General features: G+C 49.4%; 2 protein-coding genes and 1 pseudogene across 2 annotated transcripts in view; 2 read left to right on the forward strand and 1 right to left on the reverse strand.

The window, feature by feature from the left end:
* VTN (vitronectin) overlaps positions 1-13,228 on the forward strand; it is a 30,181-nt gene extending 16,953 nt beyond the window's left edge. The window contains exons 5-8 of the mRNA XM_083172117.1: positions 179-335; positions 9,932-10,081; positions 11,019-11,318; positions 13,010-13,228. Of these exons, the coding sequence (XP_083028243.1) occupies positions 179-335; positions 9,932-10,081; positions 11,019-11,318; positions 13,010-13,137 (735 nt within the window). The 3' untranslated portion in view covers positions 13,138-13,228. The remainder of the gene's footprint in view (positions 1-178; positions 336-9,931; positions 10,082-11,018; positions 11,319-13,009) is intronic.
* LOC146060882 (U2 spliceosomal RNA) lies at positions 3,262-3,397 on the reverse strand (annotated as a pseudogene).
* A 6,549-nt stretch (positions 13,229-19,777) lies between the features above and the next one.
* Positions 19,778-26,075, forward strand: SEBOX (SEBOX homeobox). The gene is made up of 3 exons (XM_083170975.1): positions 19,778-20,007; positions 20,546-20,745; positions 25,236-26,075. Exons 1-3 carry the CDS (start codon positions 19,920-19,922, stop codon positions 25,788-25,790), a joined length of 843 nt encoding a protein of 280 aa, XP_083027101.1. The 5' UTR covers positions 19,778-19,919; the 3' UTR covers positions 25,791-26,075.
* The last annotated feature ends 306 nt before the right edge of the window (positions 26,076-26,381 follow it).

Consider the following 26,381-nt stretch of genomic DNA (forward strand, 5'->3'; position numbering starts at 1 on the left):
GGCAGAGGGTGTCTCACTGGGCTGGTTCTCTGTCATGTGAGTCAGTCATGTGAGTCAGAGGCTCCACCGAGCGTTAGAGAGTCAGACACACTTTGAGTGACAGATGTAGCCAAATATATGAGATTTTAGGTCGTAGTGTTTACCGTACTCACTCATGCTTTTTCTTGTGATTTTGCAGGGTTGTCAGTATTGGAGGTTTTCCGATGGGGTCCTGGATGCCAACTACCCCAGAGATATTGACGATGGTTTTAATAACATCCCAAATAATATTGATGCTGCCTTTGCCCTGCCAGCCAATAATATCCAGGGCACTGAGAGAGCCTTTTTCTTTAAAGGTATTTTTTATATTCAATAAGAGAATGTATTACTAGCTACAGAGAAAGCAGCCATACATGTGTTCTGATCATGCTACAGTAAATCACAGGAAGACATATGATAGTAGATGTGTATATGTTGCACAGATTCCACAGCACTCACAAGTACAAGAATGGAGTCAGTAAACTACCACAGCTAATTTAGTACCAACCTATGCTGTAAATGTGATAGCCTTCCACATACAGGCATCTTAAATTTTCCAATAGGCATGATTCAGGCATGTTCGCTGCTGAGTGAATTTGCGATCCGATAGCCTCTGCCCAGACAGAGTGAAATCTCACCCCTTGCAAGTCTGTGATTGACTTGCAAATGGATCACTGATCTGCAAATCCATTTGGAACGCACTCACCAATGAATGATTTTCCCATTTTGTGTAAGTGTGTGTAACTCTGACCCTTGCACAACTCATTCATTCGGTAATCAATCAGTTTACGAATTTGCACAACAGACAGTGACCATGTCTGAATCACCTCCTCTGTCTGATGTTACATAGGAGCAATCATTATATATTGGCAAGCATTTTATGGATGCCAATCCAATCAGGTTTTGTCAAATGGCACATCACTTTGGTGTACACAGAAATATCACTGTATATGATTACTGTTCTGTTTACCTCGTTTGTCATAGTTTGGTTTGAATAAAATGCCTGCTACACCACCTAGTGGCCATGAGTGGTAAAGCAATATTTTTAACATGATCTTTTGGACGACATGAAACATAGAAACATAGAATTTGACGGCAGATCAAGAACCAGATCAAGAACCACTTGGCCCATCTAGTCTGCCCCTTTTTTAAACATGTTACCTCAAACCATATTTGATCCTTATTTTCACACTTGTGTCCGCACATTTACGGGCAATCCTGTGTCGCAAGCAGCTCGGTCACATATGAACGTGAATCTACAGTATATGATAATGACAGTTACAAGAGACAATAATGACATGACAACAATTACATAAAGATATCTAATATGTAGCTTTTACAATCAGTGCACCCCACCTGGTTTAAATATGTTGTACCTGGATCCCTCTATATACAAGTGTATATGCATTTTTAATGCAATGTTTATTTCTATAGAACACAGGTGCATGTTTTGCAGGTCTCTGCACAGTACCGCAAGTGAAATATTTAGCTCCACCTGTGGATCTTTAAAAATGTGTCAGTCAGTAATGAGGGCACCTGATGAGTGACCTGGAAAATGTGAACTGTGTGGGGTCCTGATGACCGAGTTTGAGAACCACTGCTATAGACAATGTGTTAGTTTTGACTGTGTTAGTTTTGAATAATTTTGGCCCCCTCCTGCCTGAACTTATTTACAAGGGACCCTTCATTCAGCTCAGTGCCCCCTTCCACACGTTAGTGTTCACCCTCCCACCACCTGTGCAGTAAAGGAGTAGTTAGCAGAAGTTACTGCTCCAGGTCCTACATGTTGAGTGGAAGATAGAGCACCCCCTGCCACCCGTGGGACATCAAAGCTGCTGCTGATAGCAGCCCCCCCCCCCCCCCCTCCCCTAGGAGGGGAGAATGGGTAAGGGCACTGATACATACTCTGAAAATCACAGTGCTTCTGGGAGGGGGCGGAGCAAAAATGACAAAAACGGTGTAATTTCTCTGCATTTTAGCCCCGCCCCTCCTCATATATCCACCACAAATTGTGGTATTTGTTTGGAATCGGGGCAGTGCCTGATGACACCCCCCGAGGACTCCTCATAGACTCTATTCCAGGCTTGTCTTGGAGAGGAGAAAGGCCAGGAGGCTGTGGCTAAATCTGGAAGAGCCATGCAGGACTTTTATAAGGTCAGAGGGAGTTTGAAAAAACTCAGGATCCCGAGGTGTGCTCCCTACCACCAGTGCTGTGCCTAAACACGTGCAAAGGGGGCCGTGCGATCGAAGTGGGCCATCTCCCGAAGGAGACGGGCCCCGTTTTTCCCCTAACCCCTCTCAACCATAAGGCCGAAGTGGGGAAAATAGGGAACGGTGGGTCCTCTTCGCCAAAGCTTAGAGAGACCCTCATTCCTCAACCCCCGGAAGGGTTAGGACGGTGGGTCCTCCGCACCCGAAGGTTTGGAGAGGCCCCAAAAGGCGAGAGCTTCGGCACATTGGGGAAATGGAAGGCCCGATAGGGTCGACCACACTACCCAAAAAAACGTGACAAAACTACAAAAAACAAGGAACGTGAAAAGTGACGAACGTGAGAGGGGAAGAGAAATAAATAATAAAGATACCCTAGCCAGAAGGCCAGGGTGGGGGGTGGGAAAAATTGTCCTACCCCATCCAAAAGGACGGGGTAAGGACGTGAAGCGCTACCTGAAGGGAAGTTCGCAGTGCAAGTGCCATACTAGTGCATGGTGATTTTGGGATCACCCGTGCATGTTCGGCACCCCTGAGTTTCCCCGGGGGCACAGTGCAGCTTTGGACTCCAAGCAACCGACCGATCAGTGTCCGACCAAGGTTTCTCTGTTCCCATCGTAGGGCATTTTCCAGCCCCTGGCATGGGAATGGGTACTCCACTGGGCTTTTCGACTGACTCCCTTAGGGGCTGCGACCCCCTCAGAAGAGCAATCTACTCAGTCTAAGTGTTTCTCCGATCCCAAGGTTAAGGTACTAAGCTGGGCCTTTCCCGGTCTCCCCATCAGAGGCTACGAACCTCTGGAACAGGAGCCATCTACTCAGTCCCAGCCTTTCTCCGCTCCTTGGGAATGGATACTAGACTGAGCCTTTCGCTGTCTCATCCTTCGGGGGCTACGAACCCCGTCAAGAGAGTCAAACTACTAGGCCCAGTGTTTCTCCCCCCCTCTTACCAGTGGATTTACGGAAACAACACCTCCTACCAAAGGCAGAGGTGAAGGTACTCAGCCAGACTTTTCACCGCTCCCAGGCAAAAAAGAGGGGTCCCACCCCCTCCTCCCATCAGAGCAGCTACTCAGTCCAGCCTTTCTCTATTCTCTGCCAGAGGCCAGTCCATACCCACTGATAAGAACAGATACTACACTTGATCTTAGCCAAAAGGCCAAGAAGCGATAGGTATAATCAGGGGCGTATCGAGGGCGGTGGATCACAAGCTCCAGGCGCTGGTTGATCAAATGGTGCCGGAGCCGTGCATCGCCAGCTCGCCCGCTCCCCGCCGCTATTTTCTAGCGTTCCCGCTAGCACTATGTTGCTGGCACTGCCCCTTTTAAAATCAATAAAATGCGCCCATGTGCCGCCCGCTCCCACCCGTCGCTGATAGGCTGACAGCTCAGTCCGAAGAGGTCAGGACTGAGCTGCCTGTCAGTGCGGCAGGGAGTGGGATGTAGCTGGAAGAGCTGACATGCTGCTAAACTCAAAGCAGCATGTCAGATCTTCCAGCTACACCCCGCCCCCCGCCTCGCTGACACACCGCGGCGCTCACCTCCTTTGATGAGACTGCTATCCACCAATGTGCCTCCGATAGCTGCGTATTCTTACAGAAGCAGCAGATCTCCGACTGGGCATCTTAACCCTTAATAGAAATCCTGCCGGCTGTGATTTGGAATGGTGAGTGATGCTGCTGTACATGGGTGAATCAGGTTTTTCCCCTCATTCTGGCAGGGGTCTCCCCCTCAACTTACCATTCCTTCACCCTATGAAATCGCCTCATCCTACCATGTGTGCCCACATCACTCCTCTTTGTTGCCCCCAACCCCCCTCCCCCCTTGCCCAGCTCACCCCTCCCTGTGACCACCTTCACCCTATGAGACCTCCTCATCCAACACTGTGCCCACCTCAATCCTCTGTGCCCCCTCACCATACCCTGTGTCCACCTCACTCCTCTTTGTGGCCCCCTAACCACCCCCCATGCCCAACTCACCCCTCCCTGTGACCACCTTCACCCTATGGAACCTCCTCATCCATCCCTCTGCCCACTTCAATCCTCTTTGTGCCCCCTCACCCTACCCTGTGCCCACCTCACTCCTCTGTGCGCCCCTCACCCTACCCTGTGCCCACATCACTCCTCTTTGTGCCCCCCTCACCCTACCCTGTGCTCAGATCACCCCTCCCACAACTCACCCCCCTGTGCCCAGCTCACCCCTCCCTCAACTCACCTTGCCCCGTGCCATGGGAGTCGATAACTCTGTTGGGTCCTGATACAAAAAGGGGTATGACACATGGGGAGGTATGGCCAGACACCCTCTTGGTGTTTTTATTTGGGGGGGGGGGTGGGTGGGTTGGGAGGTGGTGCCATAATGTGGAATAGGCATTACAGTGTGGTATAATGTTAGGCCTTGCCCTCTTTCCGCAGCACAAGAGCCCCGCTTACTACAAATCGGGGGGGGGGGGGGGGGGGGGGGCGCAAAACATGCCCTTGCTCCGGGCACCATGGCACCAAGCTACACCACTGGGTATAATAGGTATAAGGTCAGAGGGAGCATTACCTCACGGCACCAACTCAGTCCTTGCTCAGATGCTATACATGTTTCAGAACATATTTGAACACTAGGTGATTCATCGCGCCCTACGGGCGCTCTTTACACCGGCGTGAGGGGCTGCGCCCCCTTAATTTGTGAACGTTTGTATTGTGAGAAATATGGTTAGAATTGTATGAAAGATGCCCTGTATTGCAACTTGAGTTATAGGTGAAATGTGTTCATACCTCCCAACTTCTGTCCTGATGAAATAGCGAGCGTCCGAAAAGGGGGCGGGCGTATGCAAATGAGGGTGCGGCTTATGCTAATTAGCCGCGGCCTCATTTTCATACAAGAATAGATGCTGTGCGCATGCGCACAGCGTCTATTCTACTAGATTGGGGGGTCTCCCAACTGCCACCCCCAGCAGCGGGACAATGCCTGCCGCGGGTGGGACAGCGGGACAGGACCCGAAAATCGGGACTGTCCCGCTGTAATCGTGACAGTTGGGAGGTATGTGTGTTAAATAGAGAGCATATGATTTGGAAGGGGGTGTGTATTGTTTTGCTTAATTAAAAAGCGGTTACAGAGTAAGATGTACATTGATAGTGTGGAGGGTACAGTGACATTTGGGGGGGGGGGGGCTGTGTGTGCATGTTGTTGAGGTGTGTGTGTGTGCAATAGTATAGTAGGGTGTTTTTGAGTCAGCGGCTCCCCACTGGCGGAGGTCACGACACAGGAAAACAGGAGGCTGGGTAGTGATGGGGTGTGTGGGCATAAGGGGACTAAAGAGGAGGGTGGGGGACACTGTGCAGCTTCTGCCAGTGGGTGAGGGTCCAGTGTGGCAGTACAGGAGTACAGGACGGTGCCCCTGAGTCAGTGTCTCCTCCTACTGGGTGGGAGTTAGGGTGCATGAGAGCAGGAGGCTGGGTGGTAAAGCATGATAGGGGAATGTGGGCAACACAGGGTGAGCGGGTACCCACTGATGGAAGTTACGTGGCAGGAGAACAGGAGGCAGGGCAGTGATAGAGGTGTGTGGGCATGAGGGGTAGTAAAGGTTTTTGGCTCTTGCTGAGTAGGGATAGGGATTGGTGAAGACGCCATCGATGGTTGGCATTGATGGGGATTTTGCACCCTGCCATCGATAGTAGTAACATATTACTTGGCTGTGGATGTCCGTAAATGGTGGGAGGGGCGCAGGGGGTGCCATGAATCAAGGGAGGGGGGGCACAGGGGGGGGGGGGGGGGGGCGCAGGGGGTGCCATGAATCAAGGGGGGGGGGGCACAGGGGGGGGCACAGGGGGGGGCGTGAATCGTGGGAGGCCCCCTCCCGCAATTTGCAGACCCCCTCCTGCGATTCGCGGACCCCTCCCGTGATTCACGCCCCCCTCACACAATTCACGGCACCCCCCCTCCTGCGATTCGCAGCCCCCCACGACCTCCCCTCCCGCGATTCATGCCCCATGAATCGCGGGAGGGGGGGTCGTGGGGGGCTGCGAATCGCAGGAGGGGGGGTGCGGGGGATGCCGTGAATTGTGTGAGGGGGGGGCGTGAATTGTGGGAGGGGTCCGCGAATCGCAGGAGGGGTCTGCAAATTCCGGGAGGGGGCGCGGATGGGGGGTGTGAATGGTGGGGGGGTCTGCGAATCGCGGGAGGGGGCGCGGGAGTTGCCGAGGGGGTCCGCAAATCGCGGGTGGGGGGCGCTACAGGGAGTTCCGTGAATCACGGGAGGGGGCGGGGGTCTGCAAATCTGGGGGGGGTTAGAATCGCGGGAGGGGGACGCGAAGGTACTTGTTTCCTAGAAAGGCCACAATCGTGAGTGATCGTGGCTCTTAATTAAGGGACACGATCCTCACGATGTGGCCGATTTTTTACAATTTTTTCACTTTGAATGACAGAAATCGGGTCAATCGGTCGGTCGCGACCAATTAAAATCGGCCGCGATGCGACCGACCGATTGACCCGATTTTTCCATAGACTTCAATGTTAAAAAATCTTTTAACATTGAAATCGGGAGGATCGCGTCGGTCTTGTGCCATTATAATGGCACAAGATGAGATGGACTTGATTAAGTCCATCTCACATAGGGTAAAATGATAAAAAAGGTGAAATGGCCCAATATGACCCATTTCACATTTTTTATGTGCCCGCCATGACCCCACGATAGACGTCAACCCGAAGCGTGGCGAGCGCAGCGAGCCCGCGAGGGGCGGCGGTGCGCGTCCTCCGACCTTTTCATTCCCCTACTATCCACTAGGGCGTGGAGTGAGAATAGAATAGTGTGGCGAGCGCAGCGAGCCACCGAGCCCGAAGCGTGGCGAGCGCAGCGAGCCCCGCGAGGGGACGCGTATACCTGTGAAGTTAGACGCGTCCCCTCGCGGGGCTCGCTGCGCTCGCCACGCTTCGGGCTCGGTGGCTCGCTGCGCTCGCCACACTATTCTATTCTCACTCCACGCCCTAGTGGATAGTAGGGGAATGAAAAGGTCGGAGGACGCGCACCGCCGCCCCTCGCGGGCTCGCTGCGCTCGCCACGCTTCGGGTTGACGTCTATCGTGGGGTCTAGCCCACTTAGTAACATTTGGGGGGGCAATTGAAACAAATCTGGTGGAAAAAAAAAAAAAATCGGGTGAAAAATCGGTCGGTCGGATCGGTCGCATCGTATGCGACCAAATCGCATGCGATGCGATCGATCCGATTTTTTATCTTACGACCACAACGATCTAAATCGTTGTGGCCGTGCTAGGAAACAAGTACCGACGCGAATTGCGGGAGGGGGGTCACAAATTGCAGGAAGGGGGGTGCTGTGAATCGCGGGAGGGGGCGGTGGTCCGCAAATGGCGGGAGGGGGAGCGTGGGGGTCCCGGGAATAGCGGGAGAGGTCACAGGGGTCCCGCGAATCGCGGGAGGGGGGCACTGCGAATCGCGGGTGGGGGGGCCCCGCGAATCGTGGGAGGGGGTGTCGTGGGGGACTGCGAATCACAGGAGGGGGGGTGCAGTGAATTGCGTGAGGGGGACGTGAATCGCGGGAGGGGTCCGCGAATCGCAGGAGGGGGTCTGCAAATTGCGGGAGGGGGCGCAGGAGGGGGGTGTGAATGGTGGGGGGGGGCCGCGAATCGCGGGAGGGGGGGTGCTACGGGGGATTCCGTGGGCGGGGGTCTGCAAATCTCGGGGGGGTGGGGGGTAGAATCGTGGGAGGGGGCGGTGGTCCGCAAATGGCGGGAGGGGGGGAGTGGGGGTCCCGGGAATAGCGGGAGGGGTCACAGGTATCCCGCGAATCACGGGAGGGGTGGGGCGCGGGGTTCCCGCAAATCACGGGAGGGGGCCCTGCGAATCGCGGGAGGGGGGGGGCTGCGAATCGCAGGAGGGGGGGTGTGGGGGGTGCCGTGAATTGCGTGAGGGGGGGCGTGAATCACGGGAGGGGGGTCCGCAAATCGCAGGAGGCGGTTTGCAAATTGCGGGAGGGGGCGTGGGAGGGGGGCTGTGAATCGCGGGGGGCGCAAATCGCGGGGGGTGCGAATCGCGGGAGCGCGGGTGGTGCCGAGGGGCTCCGCAAATCGCGAGAGGGGGGGCGCTACGGGGGGGTTCCGTGAATCGCGGGATGGGGGCGGGGGTCTGCAAATCATGGGGGGAGGGGTGGTGGTAGAATCGCGGGAGAGGGGCGCGAATTGCGGGGGTGTGGATCATCTAACAGACCACACTTAGGTCAACAGTCATTAGGTCGACAGGGGGGAAGGTCGACAGGGGTAAAGGTCGACATGGGTCAAGGTCGACAGGTGTTTAGGTGACATGGGTTAGGTCGACAGTTCATTAGGTCGACATGGGTTTTTCACTGTTTTTTTACCCGAATGTCGACACAGTCGACATGGACACAGTTGGAGGTGAACCGCACCCCCTCGCTTCACTCGCGATGCTTCAGACACTTTTTTATTTCCCACCACGCCCTAGTGGATGGTAGGGCATGAAATACCGCCTGTTGGCACATGTCGGCTCAAAAAACTGTGAAAAACCCATGTCGACCTAACGATCTGTCGACCTAACCCATGTCGACCTTGCCCCATGTCGACCTAAACACCTGTCGACCTTGACCCCTTGTCGACCTATACCCCTGTTGACCTTCCCCCCTGTCAACCCAACGTGGTCGACCTAATGACTGTTGACCTAAGTGTGTTCTGCGAATCGCGGGAGGGGGGGTCACGGGTGTCCCGCGAATCGCGGGAGGGGTGGTCGCGGGGGTCCCGCGAATCGCGGGAGGGATGGTCGCAGGGTTCCCGCAAATCGCGGGAGGGGGGTCGCGGGGGTCCCGCGAATCGCGGGAGTGGGGGTCGCGGGGGTCCCGTGAATCGGGGGAGGGGGGGTCGCGGGGTCCCGCGAATCGCGGGAGGGGGGTCGCGCGGGGGGGTGATGGCAGAGGGGGGTTGCGGGAGTAATGGTGGATGGTGGCTGTGGAGTAATGGTGGATGGTGGGCGTGTACTGTAGCCCTGGCTGGGCGGGGAGAGGTGATGTCAAGGGGTTGGAACGTTATACACATGAAAATGTTCTACACATAGAACACTGGTCTTTTCCCTAGGGGGGGCGGGCTTTTGTATCCCGCTGGGCGGGAACGTTACCCACACAGGGGATGAGTGACAGATATATAAGAGATTCTGCCTCAGCCAGTCTATAAAGCATAGCTGCCTACCCTCCTGCATTCTGCAGGAGACTCCCTCAAATAGCAGCAATCTCCCTCTCTCCCTCATTAGTCTAGCAATCTCCCTCATTTCACCTATCCCACATTACACTGTTACATTTTTGGTGAAAAAAAGGAATGAGAGACAGATACAGTTACATTGTATCATCAGTAGCATTTCCCAGCACTTTACCAAGTATAGTAGCTCTTACTAACTGCTCAGGGGATCATCTACATTTGGATACAAATCATTTTAAAATATTCCTCTCAGATGTAGCAGTACACACCCACGCTTCTAGGTGCCACATTTACAATCTGTTTTCACAATCTCTCCATATATGGAACTAGACACGCCCTTTAAGTGGAGCATGACACGCCCCCTCAATCGGGCGCTGTGCAAAATTCTACTACCAACTATAATCTCCCTCAAACTGTTTTTCAAAATTAGGCAAGTATGCTATGAAGCAATCTGTGGATACAGTGGCTTCTCAGTGTGTAAGATGAGTGTGTATTTCTCCTTCACAGGTAACAAGTATTGGCAGTATGAATTTGCTAACCAGCCCTCAATGGAAGAGTGCATTGCCTCATCCCCATCAGAGGTATTCACGCAGTATGTGGAGATGCAGGATGACAGCTGGGAATTGTTTAGCTTACTGTTTGGAACATGGTTAATAGGTGAGTCTGTTATGGTATATACACTAACATATGCGATTATTATCGCAAAGGACAGCTCTTGCGCTAAGAGGTGCCCTTTGTGATGCGCCTGGCGATGTGTGAGTGGGTCCCCGGCGGTTCTCCCCCCTCCTCCTGCCCGGCAGCCCCTGCTCAGACAGCTGCAGGGGCTGCTTGGCTCCGCCTCCTCTTCTCACCCGGAAGAGGTGCACAGAGGAGGAGGTCACTGGTCCGAGCAGCACAGCAGGATGCTGCCCAGGCAGAGGTTGGGGGGTGGGCATCGCAGATAGGCGGGGGTCGTGCGGGGTGGTGGTGGATATGAAAGGAAGCCCATCACTCTCCATTTTATCACCTTTTTGATGCTTGATACATCTAGCCCTTATCAGGGCCGCCGACAGGGGGGTGCCAGGGGTACAGCTGTCCTGGGCTCCGGCCTCTGGAGGGGCCCGGGCAGCTGCCCACAGTGGCACGGCACCCCCCCCCCCCGCACCCACACCATGCCACCTGGCGCCGGCTGACAGGCACGCACAATACACAGTGCAGCCTGCAGATTGCCGAGCCTAGGATACAGAGGGGCTCGGCGCTCTGCAGGCTGCACTGTGCAGTGAGTGCTCCGTCTGAGTCCCAACGCCTGGAGGGAGAAGGTGCTGCGATGCTGCGCTGCCGCCGCCACCGCAGGTAAGTAATACTGTAGTTATTGGCTGGGTGCCGGCGTGCGCGAGGGGGGTGCCGCTGGGGGCCCGGACTGAAGGTCAGTCCCGGGCCCCAACATTACTAGCAGCGGCCCTGGCCCTTATTCTAATTTTAGGAATGAGCCAAACTGATTTATAGCCTGTATATAGGCAGTGCTCCCGTCTTTTGTCGTCCTTATGTGACTTTTACCATGCATGTTAACCGTGCATGTATTTTCTGCACATTTTTTATGAACCTATTTCCATAGACACACCGCTAAGAACTGAAGGCCCGAAATACATAAGCAATGATTGGAAAGGGGTGCCAAATGGAGTGGATGCTGTGCTGCCAAGCAGGATCTATATTCCACAAGAGAAAAGTCCTCCCTTACGTCGTAGCAAAAGAAGAAAGTCTAAACGCAGGAAAAGCCGCAAGAGAAGACCCAGCTATAAGATCCTGCTCGATGATTTGCTTGATGATTATGATGATGAAGATGATCTGGACTGGCTTCCTCCACCAAGCCGTGCCAAATGCCAGCCAGTACAGAGTGTATACTTCTTTAAAAATGGTGAGTAATACCCCAAAGCAAGGAGCCTGCTTATTATTACACGGACGTGTTCTGGAGGAAGGGGCAATGAGGGACACTGACATTCCTGTGCTGCCATTCCTCATCCTATGTGTGTTAGACTGACACACATATATATACATATATATAGTTGTTTTTTTTTCACACACCATAGCACTATATGCATTTTGAGCGCATCCTGATGAAAAGGCTCACTGCCTTGAAACGTCGATGATGATGCCCATTTGATGCCACCTGTACCACCTTGATTATTAAAACCTGACCTTTTAAAATCCGTTGAGTGCCGCTCTCTGTTCTATCCTGGACCCTTGGGAGACATTTTAGAACTTTGGACTATATATATATATATATATATATATATATATATATATTATATCTATATGAGAGAGAGAGACTACTGCTCACTTCTATGAAGTAAAGTACCACCATTGACCACTAATGGTCACCGATGGACCAAATGACTCCTTTGTGCGTTAAAAGATGTCACAACAGAAAGTGAAAGCAATTCTTGAAGGGACACTGATCTTTTTTACTTGCTGGGGTACTTGTGTAGTAGCACGGCGCCCACTAAGAAAATAGCTCAGTAGGCTATTCTGCGTAGGAAAATTGCATGTCCATATTAAGTGCACAGGAGTGCTTATACAATGAAATATCGCATAGGATCGCATGGCACCAAATGCGTTGCGATGCGATATTTCATTGTATAAGCACCCATGCCATGAGATGTGATGGCTGCTTACTATGCCATGTGATGCAATGAGATGTGATTTGTGCATAGTATTACATGTGATGGGTGCTTAAAATTGTAAGCAACTCTGGCATTGTTTTGCGTCACCCCCAGTATCCATGCCACCCCGAAGCATGGCGACAGGCGGCGGAACGCATCCTCCGACCTTTTCATACCCCCACTATCCACATCGGCGTGGAGTTGATTTTAACGCAAGAGCTGTCCTTTGCTATAATTATCGCATGTGTTACTGCATATGCGATAATTATGCAGGCGATGGGCGGCGGAGCTGGGGAGCGGATGTTAGAGCATCCCCCCTGATTCCTTCAACATGTGGAAAGATGAGCGACCTGCATGATTTGGCAACATCCTTCCGTATGTAGGCATAATGAACTATGTGGCAACGATGTGTTTATGATTTGCAGTCGTTAAATGACCCATCTAATCCTTTGATCATTTATGCAATCGTTCTGTGTGTCCAAGAGTGTTCTGGATTTTAAGGGAAATTGGGTAAGAGATTAGATTGTTTATAAAATCTAAATGTGTGTGGGCACCTTTACTTGGAAGAATCAAATATTATGCAATCGTCTCTATTTTTTAATCTCATTGTTTTCCTTTGCAGACTTGTTCTAAATCTTCTTTTTTCTTCCTTATTTTTCTTACATGAGTGGCTGCTGGGTGAGATAGCTGGGGAGTGGGGGGAATGCATGAAGAGATACTGCCACCAAGTGGGTGAGCTCGGGTGGGTTACCGTGCAGCAGGGTGGGTGAGCCAACAACTAGTGATGGAGTCCAAGTCCCAAACTCTCCATGATATTATAACATCCACTGCAGTAACATATTGTTTTTTAAGCTCTGTCTATATCCCCAAGTTCTTAAAGTTCAGCCATTTGTAAATATAATCATCTGATCCCCTGGCCTCATGTTTTGTTTCTTCTATCCTACAGACAAATATTACCGCGTGAACCTCCAGACAAAACGTGTGGATTCTGTCTATCCCCGTTACCCACGGCCCATTGCCGAGTACTGGCTGGGATGTGAGAAGTCTCTTAAGCAAAGAAAATCAGCAGGATAAATGTCTTTCCCTATAAACATTTATTCAATAAGATCCTGCTCCTGCTTGTATTTCTGTGCCATAATAAAGAGTGAAATGTATAGAAAACGTCTCTCTCTCTCCGCCCCTTATATCTGGAAATTCCATATCCAAAATATTCTGAAATCAAAATATTTATGAGACAGTTACATCTTTGCTTTTTAATGGTTCATTGTACACATTGGAGGTTATTCTGGTCCACTCAAAAAGCAGAAATAAAGAAATTTGCAGCTTTGCGTGTGGTTTAAACGCTGCCTGCACAAACACCCCTCTTCGCACACTGAGTTTCCATTAACATTTGCAGCTTGAGTGCGTGGAGGAAATCATCCAACGGTCACCGACCGTTGGATGATTTCTGTGCATGCAAATCTAAGACACTCTCTGGTGCCTTAGGTTTGCATGCTCCCAGTACAGGAAGGCTGTAGGCGCCAGGCAGCTGACATCCAGTGAAGTCAGCTGTACGCCTCCAGCACCCGCGTCATTGCCGAATTAACATAGGAACGCCCAGCAGTTTCATGGAACACCCATGAAACACTGGACATTCCCATGGGTGCAGCCCATTGCCCCCCACCAGCACTGCTAGGAGCAAACGGGATGGCGAACAAGCATAAATTCACATGCACAGTCGCTAAACATCTCTCCCCCATGCGAACGTGCAGGGGAGCAAATGGACCTGAATGAGGCCCATTGTTTCATGCAGAAAATTTGTGTTCATTCTAGCACCCGCTATCTTCGAAAATCCATGCAGTTCCTCTTCCCTGCCTGGGGTGTCGCTGTCTGCTGTAGTGCTTCTAGCACAGTGTGGTCTGTATATCAGCACTGATATGCAAACCAGACCTGTGTTAGAAACACTACAGCAGACAGCGACACCCCAGGCAGGGAACAGGAACTGCATGGGTTTTCAAAGCTAGCGGGTGCTAGAATGAACACTAGATAATGAATATATAAAATGACCTTCATGCTATGTGTATAAGGTGTACTGTACAAGAAATATAAATGCATTCCATGTTTAGACTCGGTTCTCATTATGATATGCACATATTCCAAAATACAGAGAATCCCAAATACTCCTGGTCAAAGACAACAGAAATGTGCTCACAAACCCAGGAAAAGACAAAAACATTCAGTCAAATTGTTTCAATCAAACTACAGTACCGTGTCTGAGCAACAGTTTTTGTTTTCGGCCCATCATAGGACAAGGGCGCTCCGCATGGTCAGTCCCTCCCCATGATGTGATTGCTAATATGCGAACTTCTTGCTATACAGCGAAACACTCACATATTGTAAAGCGCAACGGAATCTGCTGCGCTATATAAGAAACGGAAAATAAATAAATAATAAATGAAGGGTATCCTCCTGGCTGCGCATGACGGCGGGCTGCCATGTTTCACATGGCAGTGGATGCATGTGACATCACACCCCACAACGCCACGTTGCTGCCTCTGAACAGCCATATCGATGCCTTCGCCAGCCCTTAGTCTGTGGTCTCATTTTTCTGCGCAGATTACAAAAAATCACTGAATAGCGTATTTGCTCATTTGGACACGAAGCTGAATCAGGCCCCGGGAGTATAATCAGTTGGTCTTTTCCACAGCTACCATCCCTTACCTCACAGTGCTGTATCTTATTCATGACTCACCCAAACACTTTACTCTGACAACCCTGAAAGTAAAAGCTGCAGAACTCATTCTGACAATACAATAAGTGTCAGAGCTGAGGACTGGGAGGAACATGGACTGTTTGTACAAACACTGAGGGAGTAGTGTTCCTCTGTCTGCTCCAAATACACATCCTCTGTGAGCCTCAGGTCACAACAATGTGGAAGTCATACAGTCATTATCCCTGGGGCAAGGCCACGTGCAAACAGCACTTACACTGCAGAACACATCACTCTCCCTTTGGCCCTTATTCTGGTTGGTGCGGCCGGAGCCGCACACGGTGCTCCGGCCGCACAAACCAATCCCCGCCCACGAGACGGATCCGCATAAAAATGGTGGGGCGTACGCCTCCACCATGGTGGGAGCTGCCCCCTGCATTCGATGGTCGTCGACCATCGAAGGCAGGGCCGCACGCCACAGCAGCTCCCGCAAGCTGAGACCACACGGACAATCGTCCGTGTGATAGCTTGTATGGGGGCTGAGAGCTGACATCCGGCGACGTCAGCTTTCCGCCCCCATCAGTGGCGTCATACCCTGATTAGCATGCATACGCCCCGCGTTTGCATGGGAACGCCCATGAAACGCGGGGCGTATACATAGGGAAATGAGGGTATGAAGCCCCTCACGCCCCTATATGCCCCCTTTGCGGCGGACGAAATACGTCTGCGGCGAATGGGGCTGCACATGCGCAGATTGACCTCTGCGCATGTGCAGACTAAAAACATCGGCGGTACGGCCGCACGCGGGCCGTACCGTCCGATTCAGAATAAGGGCCTTTATTAGGGATAGATAGAATAGACAGGTACTTCCCAATTGTCCAAGCAATAACATTTATAATCTATAGGTAAAAAGGAATTTAATACAGGCATATAATATATTGGCCAGATTGCAATGGGAAAAGGGGCCCATTTATTATGGACCACGTATATAATGGGGATGCAGTAAAAATCCCGATGGTCAAAATCCCGACAGGGTCAAAATCCTGAATGGGTCATAATACCGACAAGGACAAAATCCCGAAAAGGTCAAAATCCCGACAAGGACAAAATCCCGACAAGGTCAAAATACCGACATATAGAATGTACAGGTGAAACAGTCAACATGACTTTGTGTCGACAGGTCGACATGGGTTTTTTCACTGTTTTTTGACCCGACATGTGTTGACAGGCGGTATTTTATGCCCTACCATCCACTAGGGCGTGGTGGGAGAATAAAATTGTGTGCCGAGCGCAGCAAGGCACCGTGCCCGAAGCATTGCGAGCGAAGCATTGCGAGTCGACATGGACTTCCAACTGTGTCCATGTCAACTGTGTCGATATTCGGGTAAAAAAAAAACAGTGAAAAAACCCATGTCAACCTCGCGACCTGTCGACTGAAAGTCATGTTGACTTTTTCACCTGTACATTCTATATGTCGGTATTTTGACCCTGTCCGGCTTTTAAATGTTGGGATATTGTCCTTGTCGGGATTTTAAATGTTGGGATTTTGCCCTTGTCGGGATTTTGTCCTTGTCGGTATTATGACTCATTCGGGATTTTGACCCTGTCGGGATTTTGACCGTCTGGATTTCATACCAAATCCATAAAATGCGATCTGGATATTACTGCATAGCTGCCTACCCTCCTTCATTCTGCAGGAGACTCCCTGAAATAGCAGCAATCTCCCCCTCTCCCTCATTAGTCTAGCAATCTCCCTCATTTCACCTAGCCCACATTATGCTGTTATATTTTTGGGGAAAAAAGGAATGAGAGACAGATACATTTACATTGAATCATCTGCACCATTTCCCAGCACTTTACCGAGTATAGTAGTTCTTACTAACTGCTCTGGGGCTCATCTACATTTGGATATAAGTCATTGGAAAAGATTCCTCTCAGATGTAGCAGTACACACCCACGCTTCTAGGTGCCACGTTCACAATCTCTCCATATATGGAATCAGACACGCCCTTTGGGTGGAGCATGACACGCCCCCTCAATAAGGCGCTGTGTGAAATTCTCCTACCAACTATAATCTCCCTGAAACTAGATTTCAAAAGTAGGCAAGTATGGCATAGAGTGGCATCATTTGTTTGGGCCTGGTCCATATACAGGGCTACATATTACCTGGGCTCGGGTCAGAGTTCACCAAAAGCTGCGAGCTGGCGGCGGGGAGGGGTGGGGTGAGGAGACGGAGCGCTACTATGGATGATGTGTGCTGCTGGTCTCCTCCTCTCCCCTCCACTGATTGGCAGCAGCATCGCTAGGTTCCAGCTGGGTCCCCTCCCGGCTCCCGCACTGCCTCTGCCGCTGGATCACCGGCTCCTTGTCTCCCTGCTGCTGCCACCCACCCTCCTCATGGCCTGCTGGCAGTATCCCCAGAGCACAGGGTAAGCAGCAGGCAGGGGGGGGGGGGGGGGGGAGGGGAGAGAGCAGGCATGGGGGGGGGATAACGGGAAAGGAGCAGGCACAGGGTGTAAGGAGCAGGCACACGGGGCACAGGGTAAGGAGCAAGCACATAGCCACATGGGAAGATAAATTATAGCTACAAGCGGTACTTATGTATTATCTGGGCTCCCGATTTTTCCATTGCATGCCACTACTTAATGCAATGCGATTTTTCATTGTAAAGACCTGATTTTTAATTGTATAGTCAACCATGGGTGATTTCATACCCCCACTATCCAACTACACATGGAGTTGATTTTATATAGTGTGGCGAGCGCAGCGAGCCACCGAGCCCGAAGCGTGGCGAGCGCAGCGAGCCCCGCGAGGGGACGTGGATAACTTTACATGTATTCTGCGTCCCCTCGCGGGGCTCGCTGTGCTAGCCACGCTTCAGGCTCGGTGGCTCGCTGCACTCGCCACACTATATAAAATCAACTCCATGCGTAGTTGGATAGTGGGGGTATGAAATCACCCATGGGTGACTATACAATTAAAAATTGGGTCTTTACAATGATAAATCGCATTGCATTGCATTGCATTGTATGCCACTATATTGCATGCGATGCAATGAAAAAATCGGGCGCCCAGATAATACACAAGTACCCTACAAGCTGATTGGCTCCTATGTATTATTTATTAACAGTTTCTTATATAGCGCACACATAGTCCGCAGCGCTTTAAAGAGAATATTTGAACATTCGCATCAGTCCCTGCCCCAGTGGAGCTTACAATCTATATTCCCTACCACATGTACACGCACACACAGACATTCTAGGGTTAATTTTGTTGGGAGCCAATTAGCCTACCAGTATATTTTTGGATTGGAGTACCCCGGGTAAACCCACGCAAGTACGTGGAGAATATACAACCTCCGCACAGTTAGAGCCATGGTGGGAATAGAACCCATGACCTCAGTGCTGTGAGGAAGTATAAACATCCAGACAAAGGGCCCGATTCAGAGCTGATCGCTGGGCTGCTACTTTTAGCATGCGAATAGGGGGAAATCCATTTGTAATGAATCACCATCAATTGGATCCCCCCCCCCCATGTGCCGTGGCGTCGTAAGCCTAGACTTACTCAGCACTGCGATGGCCCTGGGGTTTTCAGGGCAGCTGCTGATGCCTGTGGCCCTCCTCCCCAATGGTCAGGAGTCGCCTGTCTTTTTCCGTGGCACTCCCCAAAAATGGGAGTGCCGCCTGTTGTGAAATCTCGCGCAGGTGTTCTCGCAATAGTAGGCGCATGGCCAGCGAGGGGTATGGATCACAGGATCGACACGCAGTATATTGACGCTGTGTTATGTCGATCTAGTGCTGTGTCGATGTAATGCGTGTCGACCTAGTAGATGTCGATGTAAGTGCTGTCGATCTAATGGCGTGCCGATGTAATACTGTTGTCGATCTTCATGATGCTGACCTTAGGTTCCAGTCGACCTACAGCTTGTCCACCTGAGATGTGTGTCTTTCAAGTGGTGTCAGGCATTGTCCATCTTCCCATTATCGACCCAACGACCGTATCCCAAACTGAGCTTGTTTCAGCTCAAAATCACCCAGTGCTTGGGACTTTAGGGTCACAGACTCCACAGTACCAGTCAATCAGCTCCCAACTGTCATTTTTTAAACCGAGTGTAAAGTGATAGGAGCTGAATGGCTGGTACTTTATCCCTCTCCACTTTATCTCTTTACGGGCATTGATAAATCTCCCTTTCAGCCTGGTTAGATTAAGGGCCTTATTTATTAACCCTTCTCATTGTGATCCCTCTGTAAACTGTAGTGTTTGCATAAGTTCGTTCCAGATGCCCGGAGGCAAGATATATATTGCCCCCCCCCCCCCCCCCCTTCCCCCACCCACCCACACACACACACACACACATATACACAACACAACCCAATAAACCCTTATATAAATATATATATATAGAAATATAGATAGATAACACATATATTTCTCAGAACTCAGCCACAGAAGCAATATTGTTGGCTTTTAAATAACTGATTTATACTTGCATGGGGAGGAGAGGTGCCCCCTTGGGAGCCTGGCGGCAGATGACTCCATTGCCTCCCAGAGTTCTTCCTCTGCTTATTGCACTGCCCTGACAATTCATGTTTTACTGCTCTGATACTGTATGATAGATGATATGAGTGGTAAGAAATCAGACTTATCAGGGGTTTTTTGTAAGTACTATTATATAACTATACAAGAGATCTGATAGATAGATAGATAGATAGATAGATAGATAGATAGATAGATAGATAGATAGAGTACATGTATATAGACACACTCTGCAATAAGCATCTATATACAATGATGGATCATATGAAAGGACAGCTTTCCTATTTCCTTCCTATTCTCTTTGGCTGGTGACCCTGGCCGGGCTGTGTCTGGGAGGCAGCACCTCTTCCTGTGTGAGGAAGTCCACAGCAGTCTGGCATCAGTAGAAAGTGGATTGCAAGTGATGCAGCAGCAGAGAGAGAGCCCAGGTGTCAGACACTCTGCATTGTCAGCCTGCCCGGATCAAAGGGACAGTCAGACCGCCAGCACTTCAAAAGCATTAGGTGAGGTGGAGTCAGGGACCCCCTGGGACTGCGCTCTAGAAGAGGAGGTTTGGCTGCTGAGCTATAAGACACAGAGCTGGGCAGGTACTGGTACAGGACAGTGTGATACCCAGCCAAGTGGCCACACCATGGAGAATATACTGCGATCTGCATTCTTCTCCAGCAGGGACCTGCAAGCAGCGCTCTGCCCCAGCAAGGACAATGTGACAGCCACAGGTAGGTGCATCTATGGGTGTCAGATGTATATGGGCATAGAGGGCACAGCAGGACACACAGAACTTTTCCCCCAAAATAATATATACTGTATTTTCTATAGTAACTCTACTCATTATACATTGCAACAGTCTAGTGTGTCCTATCCAATAAACAGTGGCAGACTTCAATATACCATTGAGCTGCTCTATGGTTTAAGGGCACAGTGCACCTGCAGTGGATCCCTATTCTGTAGCAGTGGATCCCTATTCTGTAGCAGTGGATCCCCATTCTGTAGCAGTGGATCCCCATTGTGTAGATGCCATGTGCACCAGAACTCAAGGATTGGAGAAAGCGCCTGTAGGATAATGAGTGCAGTAGTAGTGATAGAGGAATAGCAATATAAAACGTTTTGCCATTAATGATCGCCGCAGATTAATGTTCCACTAATATTAATCCCTAATATAATACTTTATACAATAGGTATGTATGTAACACAGTAAACGCTACGATTTTGCGGTCAGTGGAAATTATACCTGATAAGTCTATTGCACGTTTGCAGGGTCGGGAGAACAAGGTAAGCCCGATGCAGCAGCCTCCACAGGGACCGGGACCCCCGGCCAGAGGAAGCGCAAGAGGACGCTATACAGCAAGTGGCAGCAGATGGAGCTAGAGAGCGTGTTTGAAGTCATCCCTTACCCAGACATCAGCACCAGGGAGCACCTGGCCAAGATCATCCGGCTGCCCGAGTCCAAGGTCCAGGTATGTGCAGAAGTGAATCAGTGCAATGGATACAGATAAGATGATGTAGATTTCTGTAAGCATTGTATTCATGCAGTGTGCAGGCAGTACCAGGCTAATCATGTCATCTCACTGGTAGATAGCAGCTCCTGCACTTCTTGCTGAGTGCTGTGCATGGAACACAGGGATCTTCATAGATTTTAGTATTTAAAGTAAAGGGTGCAGGTGTCAGCATGTCTTTAAGGACGTTCTAGAAGGGATACGGTCATTAAGTTGACAGTGTCTAGGTCGACAGGGGAAAATGTCGACATTACTTTTTTTTATCATTTAAAAAAAAAAATTACTTGTTCATACTTTACCATCCCGGTGGGCATAGAGGGAGAATATAATAGTGTGCCGAGTACAGCAAGGCACCGTGATACACTAATATGATGTCCTTGTTGACCAATGTCAACATAGACACCAAAACTATATGAAAAACTCATGTCAGACTTTTCCCATGTCAACCTTTCCTACGGTATGTCGATATTTTTTGTTTTGTCGCGCTTTTGACCATGTCGACCTAATGCATGTTGACCTATTTCACATGTCGACCTTCTGCCTGTCAGCCAATAGTGGTGGTCCTATTGACTTTTGAACTAGACACTGTCGGTCTAGTGATCTGCACCCATTCTAGAACTTCTCACGTAGTTTCATTGCTGAAAGATACGGTGGCCTGTGGGTCTTATTCAGAGGTGGGAGGATGATCAAAACAGGAGGAATTTGGGACATGTTATTCAATGATGGACAAGGAGGAGGGGGGAGACATCTATGGGAGATAGGGAGATAACTATTTAATTTATTACCAGTTATTTTTATAGCGCACACATATTCTGCAGCACCCCAGTGGAGCTTACAATCCATATTCCCTAAAGGTGCCCATACACAGTGCAATCATTGCATGCGTTTTGGTCCCAATCACATTGCACACAAATCGCATGCGATTTACATGCGATTTGCATGCAATGCGATCGGGACCTAGTTCAAAAGGTATGTGCAGCACATACCTTTCGATCTGTGCAATGGGATGTACGTGGGAGCGAGCATCACACCGTGTATGGGCACCTTAACATATGTACACACACAGACATTCTAGGGTTAATATTGTGGGAGCTAATTAGCCTACCAATAGATATTTTTAGAATTGTGGGAGGAAACCGAAGTACCCAGAGGAAACCCACGCAAGCACGGGGAAAATATACAAACTCTGCACAGTTAGGGCCATGGTGGGAATCAAACCCATGACCTTAGTGCTGTAAGGCAGTAATGCTAACCATATAATAACATTAAACTATATATAACAACAACATAAGAGGAAGCGCACAAATGAGCAGAATGTATAACAAGTTTACTAAAAAGTGTATAAGCTCACATACATGTTAGTAAGAAACGATCAATTGGGGGATATTCACCGCTCGCACGGCACACAGTACACAGAGACTAGATGCGACTCCAGCAGATGTCCAGATGATAGGATCACACTATGTATAACATACACACATAGCCAGATTAAGGGGGGACGCATGGGATACTGCATCAGGATACCCCCACAGTGTCCAAGCTTGTGGGCTAAGGTGCACAAATATATTTTGGACCCCCCCTCCTCCACCTCAATCCAAATTTACAATATGCAACATGGCCAGTGGGTGACAAGTAGTGGCAGAGGGTAACAGGAAAAAAACAGTGAGTGACAGGGACAGCAGTGGGCCCCTTATTCATCAGGGGCCCTGGTGCATTGCACCTGCAGCGCCAATGGTAATTCCTCCTCTGGCCCCCATACAGAACACTAGCTCTCCTAATTCCTGTCTCAATGGCCCTTATTCTGGTTGGTGCGGTAATATCTGCGTGCGTTCGAGCCGCCGATGTTTTGTGTCTGCGCATGTGCAGAGGCGTCTCTGCGCATGTGCGAGCGGGACGCACGGCCACATTCCGCATGAAATGTGTACACTACGAAGAGGGGGTGGAGAGGGGTGTGAAGGGCTGTTTGGGCTCATTACCATATGTTTACACCCCGCGTTTCATGGGCGTTCCCATGCAAACGCTGGGCGTACATATGGTAATACGGCCGTGACGCACGTGTAGGGGGCGGATATATGACATTGCCGGATGTCAGCTGCCCGCCCAGATCCCTGCTTTTGCACGAAGAACTGCCCGTGTGGTCTGAGGTTGCGGGAGCTGCCTGGCCACTCGGTCCTGCATTCGATGGTCTGCGACCATCGAATGATGGGGGAGGTTCCCTGAGATGGAGGAGGCGTATTCATGAGAAATACACGTGCGGTACGTTCGGACAGCTTCTTACCGCGTACGGACGGAGTTGGCGATCCGTATGGAAGGCGGGGTTTAGGATGCACGGTGCTGGCCGCATATTCGGATCCGGCCGCACCGATCAGAATAAGGGCCAATGTGTAGCACAGAGGCTGCGTTTATTCTTGCAGGTATGTATCTTAATTAGCTGGCGCTATAAACAGTTCCCAGGCATTATTAGACTATTAGTTGAAATCGAATTTATTAGGTTTTAATTTATTAAACACAATCCACATCTCCCAACATGATCCCATTCCAAGAGGTACAAAATGCTCTTTACCTGTAATTCCATCTTAAGCTGGGTACACACTTATAGATATACTAGAAAGCCCGCTCAAAGCAAAAGCTTCAAAAGCTAGTCTGCTACCTTCTGCGTTTGTGCATGTGTGAGAAAGAGATGTAGTTTCACTCTCTGCCAGCAGATGGCAGTGTTTTGGAGACTCACAGGTATATCTATAGACAGATCTGGCAGTGTGTTCTCCATACACATTGCTCGATCTGTCAGAAGTGACATCAAATGTTGGAAGGCGCCTTCCCACTGAGCTGTCAATCACCGGCGGCTCCCGGTGCAGCTGTACGGGCAGTCGGTAGCCCGCCCATACACACAGCAAGATGCGCCGATATGTCAGAAATCAGCTGTGTTACTGTGCCGACGCAATATATCCGTGAGTGATGCCATTCACAGATATATTACTCGTACACACTGGCCGATGGAGCATCGATATATCAGCCAGTGTGTACACACCTTTGATTTATGATTGCAATCACCTGTGTTGAATTTCCTTTATTATAAAGTAAATTGTTTAAAACAGTTATTCCAATCATATATTAAGAGGAAAGGCAAAATATAGAGCATTTTTCTCTTGGAATGGGTCATGTTGGGAGGTAGGCATAATCTAATATACACCCTGTCTTCGATGTTCACGAGAGCACGCATCGCATTGCACAAGGCAATCGCACTGTGTATGGGTATCTTTAGTTTGGTTCTGTAGATCCTTGTGACGTAGATATGATGTTAGCATGATGCTTTACAGTTAATGGTCATACACATGGGGTGATTTCAGTCCCATTTCTAAGCAATCTGACTAGATCGCTTAGAAATGGAACATGGATCGCTCGTTGTGTATGGCCCCCGGTGACGGCGATGTGCAGTCCTGCGCTTCGCTATTGCCTGACTAGATTTTTACTGCATGCAGTGACCGGTCGCTCAGCACAAAGCTCCCATTGCCTAGTTTGGTTTTATTGAATACTCAGAACGTTCCACTAAATCCAAGTTTGGCTCCTTCCTGCTTAACCTTAACATAAAGAAATGGGTTTGTTATCAGCGCACCGAATCGTGTTCGGCTAGCAGCTGCACTTAAGGATGACTAGTCCTTTGATTGTACAGAAATATTTAGGTTTTGTAGTGCTGCGCTCTGCCTAAGTATTAAGGTGTGTGTGATCTGAATAACAGTCTGTTATTGAATTGAAAAAACACACTTTACTGGTAAATCAAGGTGCGAATAACATCATGCAAGATTTAAAAATAAAATAAAATAAAAAGTGAAAGGTAAATAACAAACTTAAGTATAAACATAGACTGCAAACAATGTTGCAGCACAAATGGATATATTGTTTAAATAAGCAACAGTTGCCGATGTGTGCACAAACTCCCAAGAAGTCAGATTGGTGGTCTGTCCTGGTTGGGCAGTGTGTACGCTCTTACTGAGCTGTTGTTTTGAATGGTAAATTTCACGTCAGAGATGAGATATATCCTTATGTTGTGCACACATCGGCAACTGTTGCTTATTTAAACAATATATCCATTTGTGCTGCAACATTGTTTGCAGTCTATGTTTATACTTAAGTTTGTTATTCACCTTTCACTTTTTATTTTATTTTATTTTTAAATCTTGCATGTCTGTTATTCGCACCTTGATTTACCAGTAAAGTGTTTTTTTTTCAATCACACACACCTTAATACTTAGGCAGAGCGCAGCACTACAAAACCTAAATTAACCTTAACATAGAAGTTAGTTTTTAGATTTGCGTCAGTCAAAAAAAAAAAAAATAGAAATTTGGTTTTTACATTCTATTGAAATCCCGCACCTTTCAAAAATGGAGTTTTTACATGGTTTCAAAATATGTTTCTTATAATCCAAATAACAAGATTATCTTTCTACGGACAGGTTTGGTTCCAGAACCGCAGGGCTCGGAAGAACAAGAGTGGCAAGTTGGACAGATCACTGTACAGGAGAGGCTCTTCATGTCGCCCTTCTCATCTCTTTCTGGCGGCTGCTTCCCAATCCCACTGCTACAATCAAAGAGATCGCCTGATTGCCCTTCCTCTACCCACACACCAGCCAATGACCCATGGACACAATGACCAGCAGATAACGACCACGCAGCAAGCCGGGCACCCAACCTCTTATCAGGCATCTCCTTCCATTTCTCAGCATTACGTAGCAGAGGAGACCTATCAGTGTGCCTACTGGCATCAGGATCCACAGTGGCAGAATGGCACATCCAGCACTACCAGTGCTACAAGCCCGGAATATGGCTGTCAGGCGACCTGGTATGACAAACAGCTGAATGATTTGGAGCAATACATTACACCGTCACATGGTCCATATTGGGAATTCTTTCCCCACACTGCGAGTGAGAAAGGATCTCAGACCTCTCTCGGATATATATCTGATGTAATTTATAATGCGGCCATACTTACTAACCTGGGGGATGCCTAGGTCTCCCCCCCAGCATGCAGATAGAGACGCCAGCTCTCTACCCGATTGTGGACATTTGATTTTACCCAACTCTGAAACATGTTTCAGGTCATTGAGATAATGCTGAACTTTAACTGGATGGTGGGTCCCAGAAGATGGATGACACGGTATTGCCTCACATTTGCAGATATCTGCATAAAGTATAAATGGGAATTAACTTTTTTTTTCCATGTGAAGATAACATGGTCTGGCAGTTTCCCCCCCTTTGTTTTAGTATAAAAAATACAAAAAAGGACAAAAGCCATATAAAGCCATATAAAGCAAATAAAAGTACATAAGATAACAAAAATATAAATGCTATTTCTATGCAAGTGGTATTATTTGTTACAGTATTTTGCTAGATGTGTATATATATATATATATATATATATATATATATATATATATATATATATACAGAGCAGAGGCGTAGCTAGGGTGGAGCCGGTGGAGCACAAGCTCCAGGCGCAGAATTATCACCTGGCGCCGGAGTCGTGCACCCTGCCACCGGCTCCCCCGCTCCCTACTGTACCCGGCGCCAGAGTGCATAGTGGCGTCACTAGGAACTCCCCT

The sequence above is a fragment of the Crinia signifera genome, chromosome 2 (genome assembly GCF_055691185.1).
Source record: "Crinia signifera chromosome 2, ASM5569118v1, whole genome shotgun sequence".
NCBI lineage: Eukaryota > Metazoa > Chordata > Amphibia > Anura > Myobatrachidae > Crinia > Crinia signifera.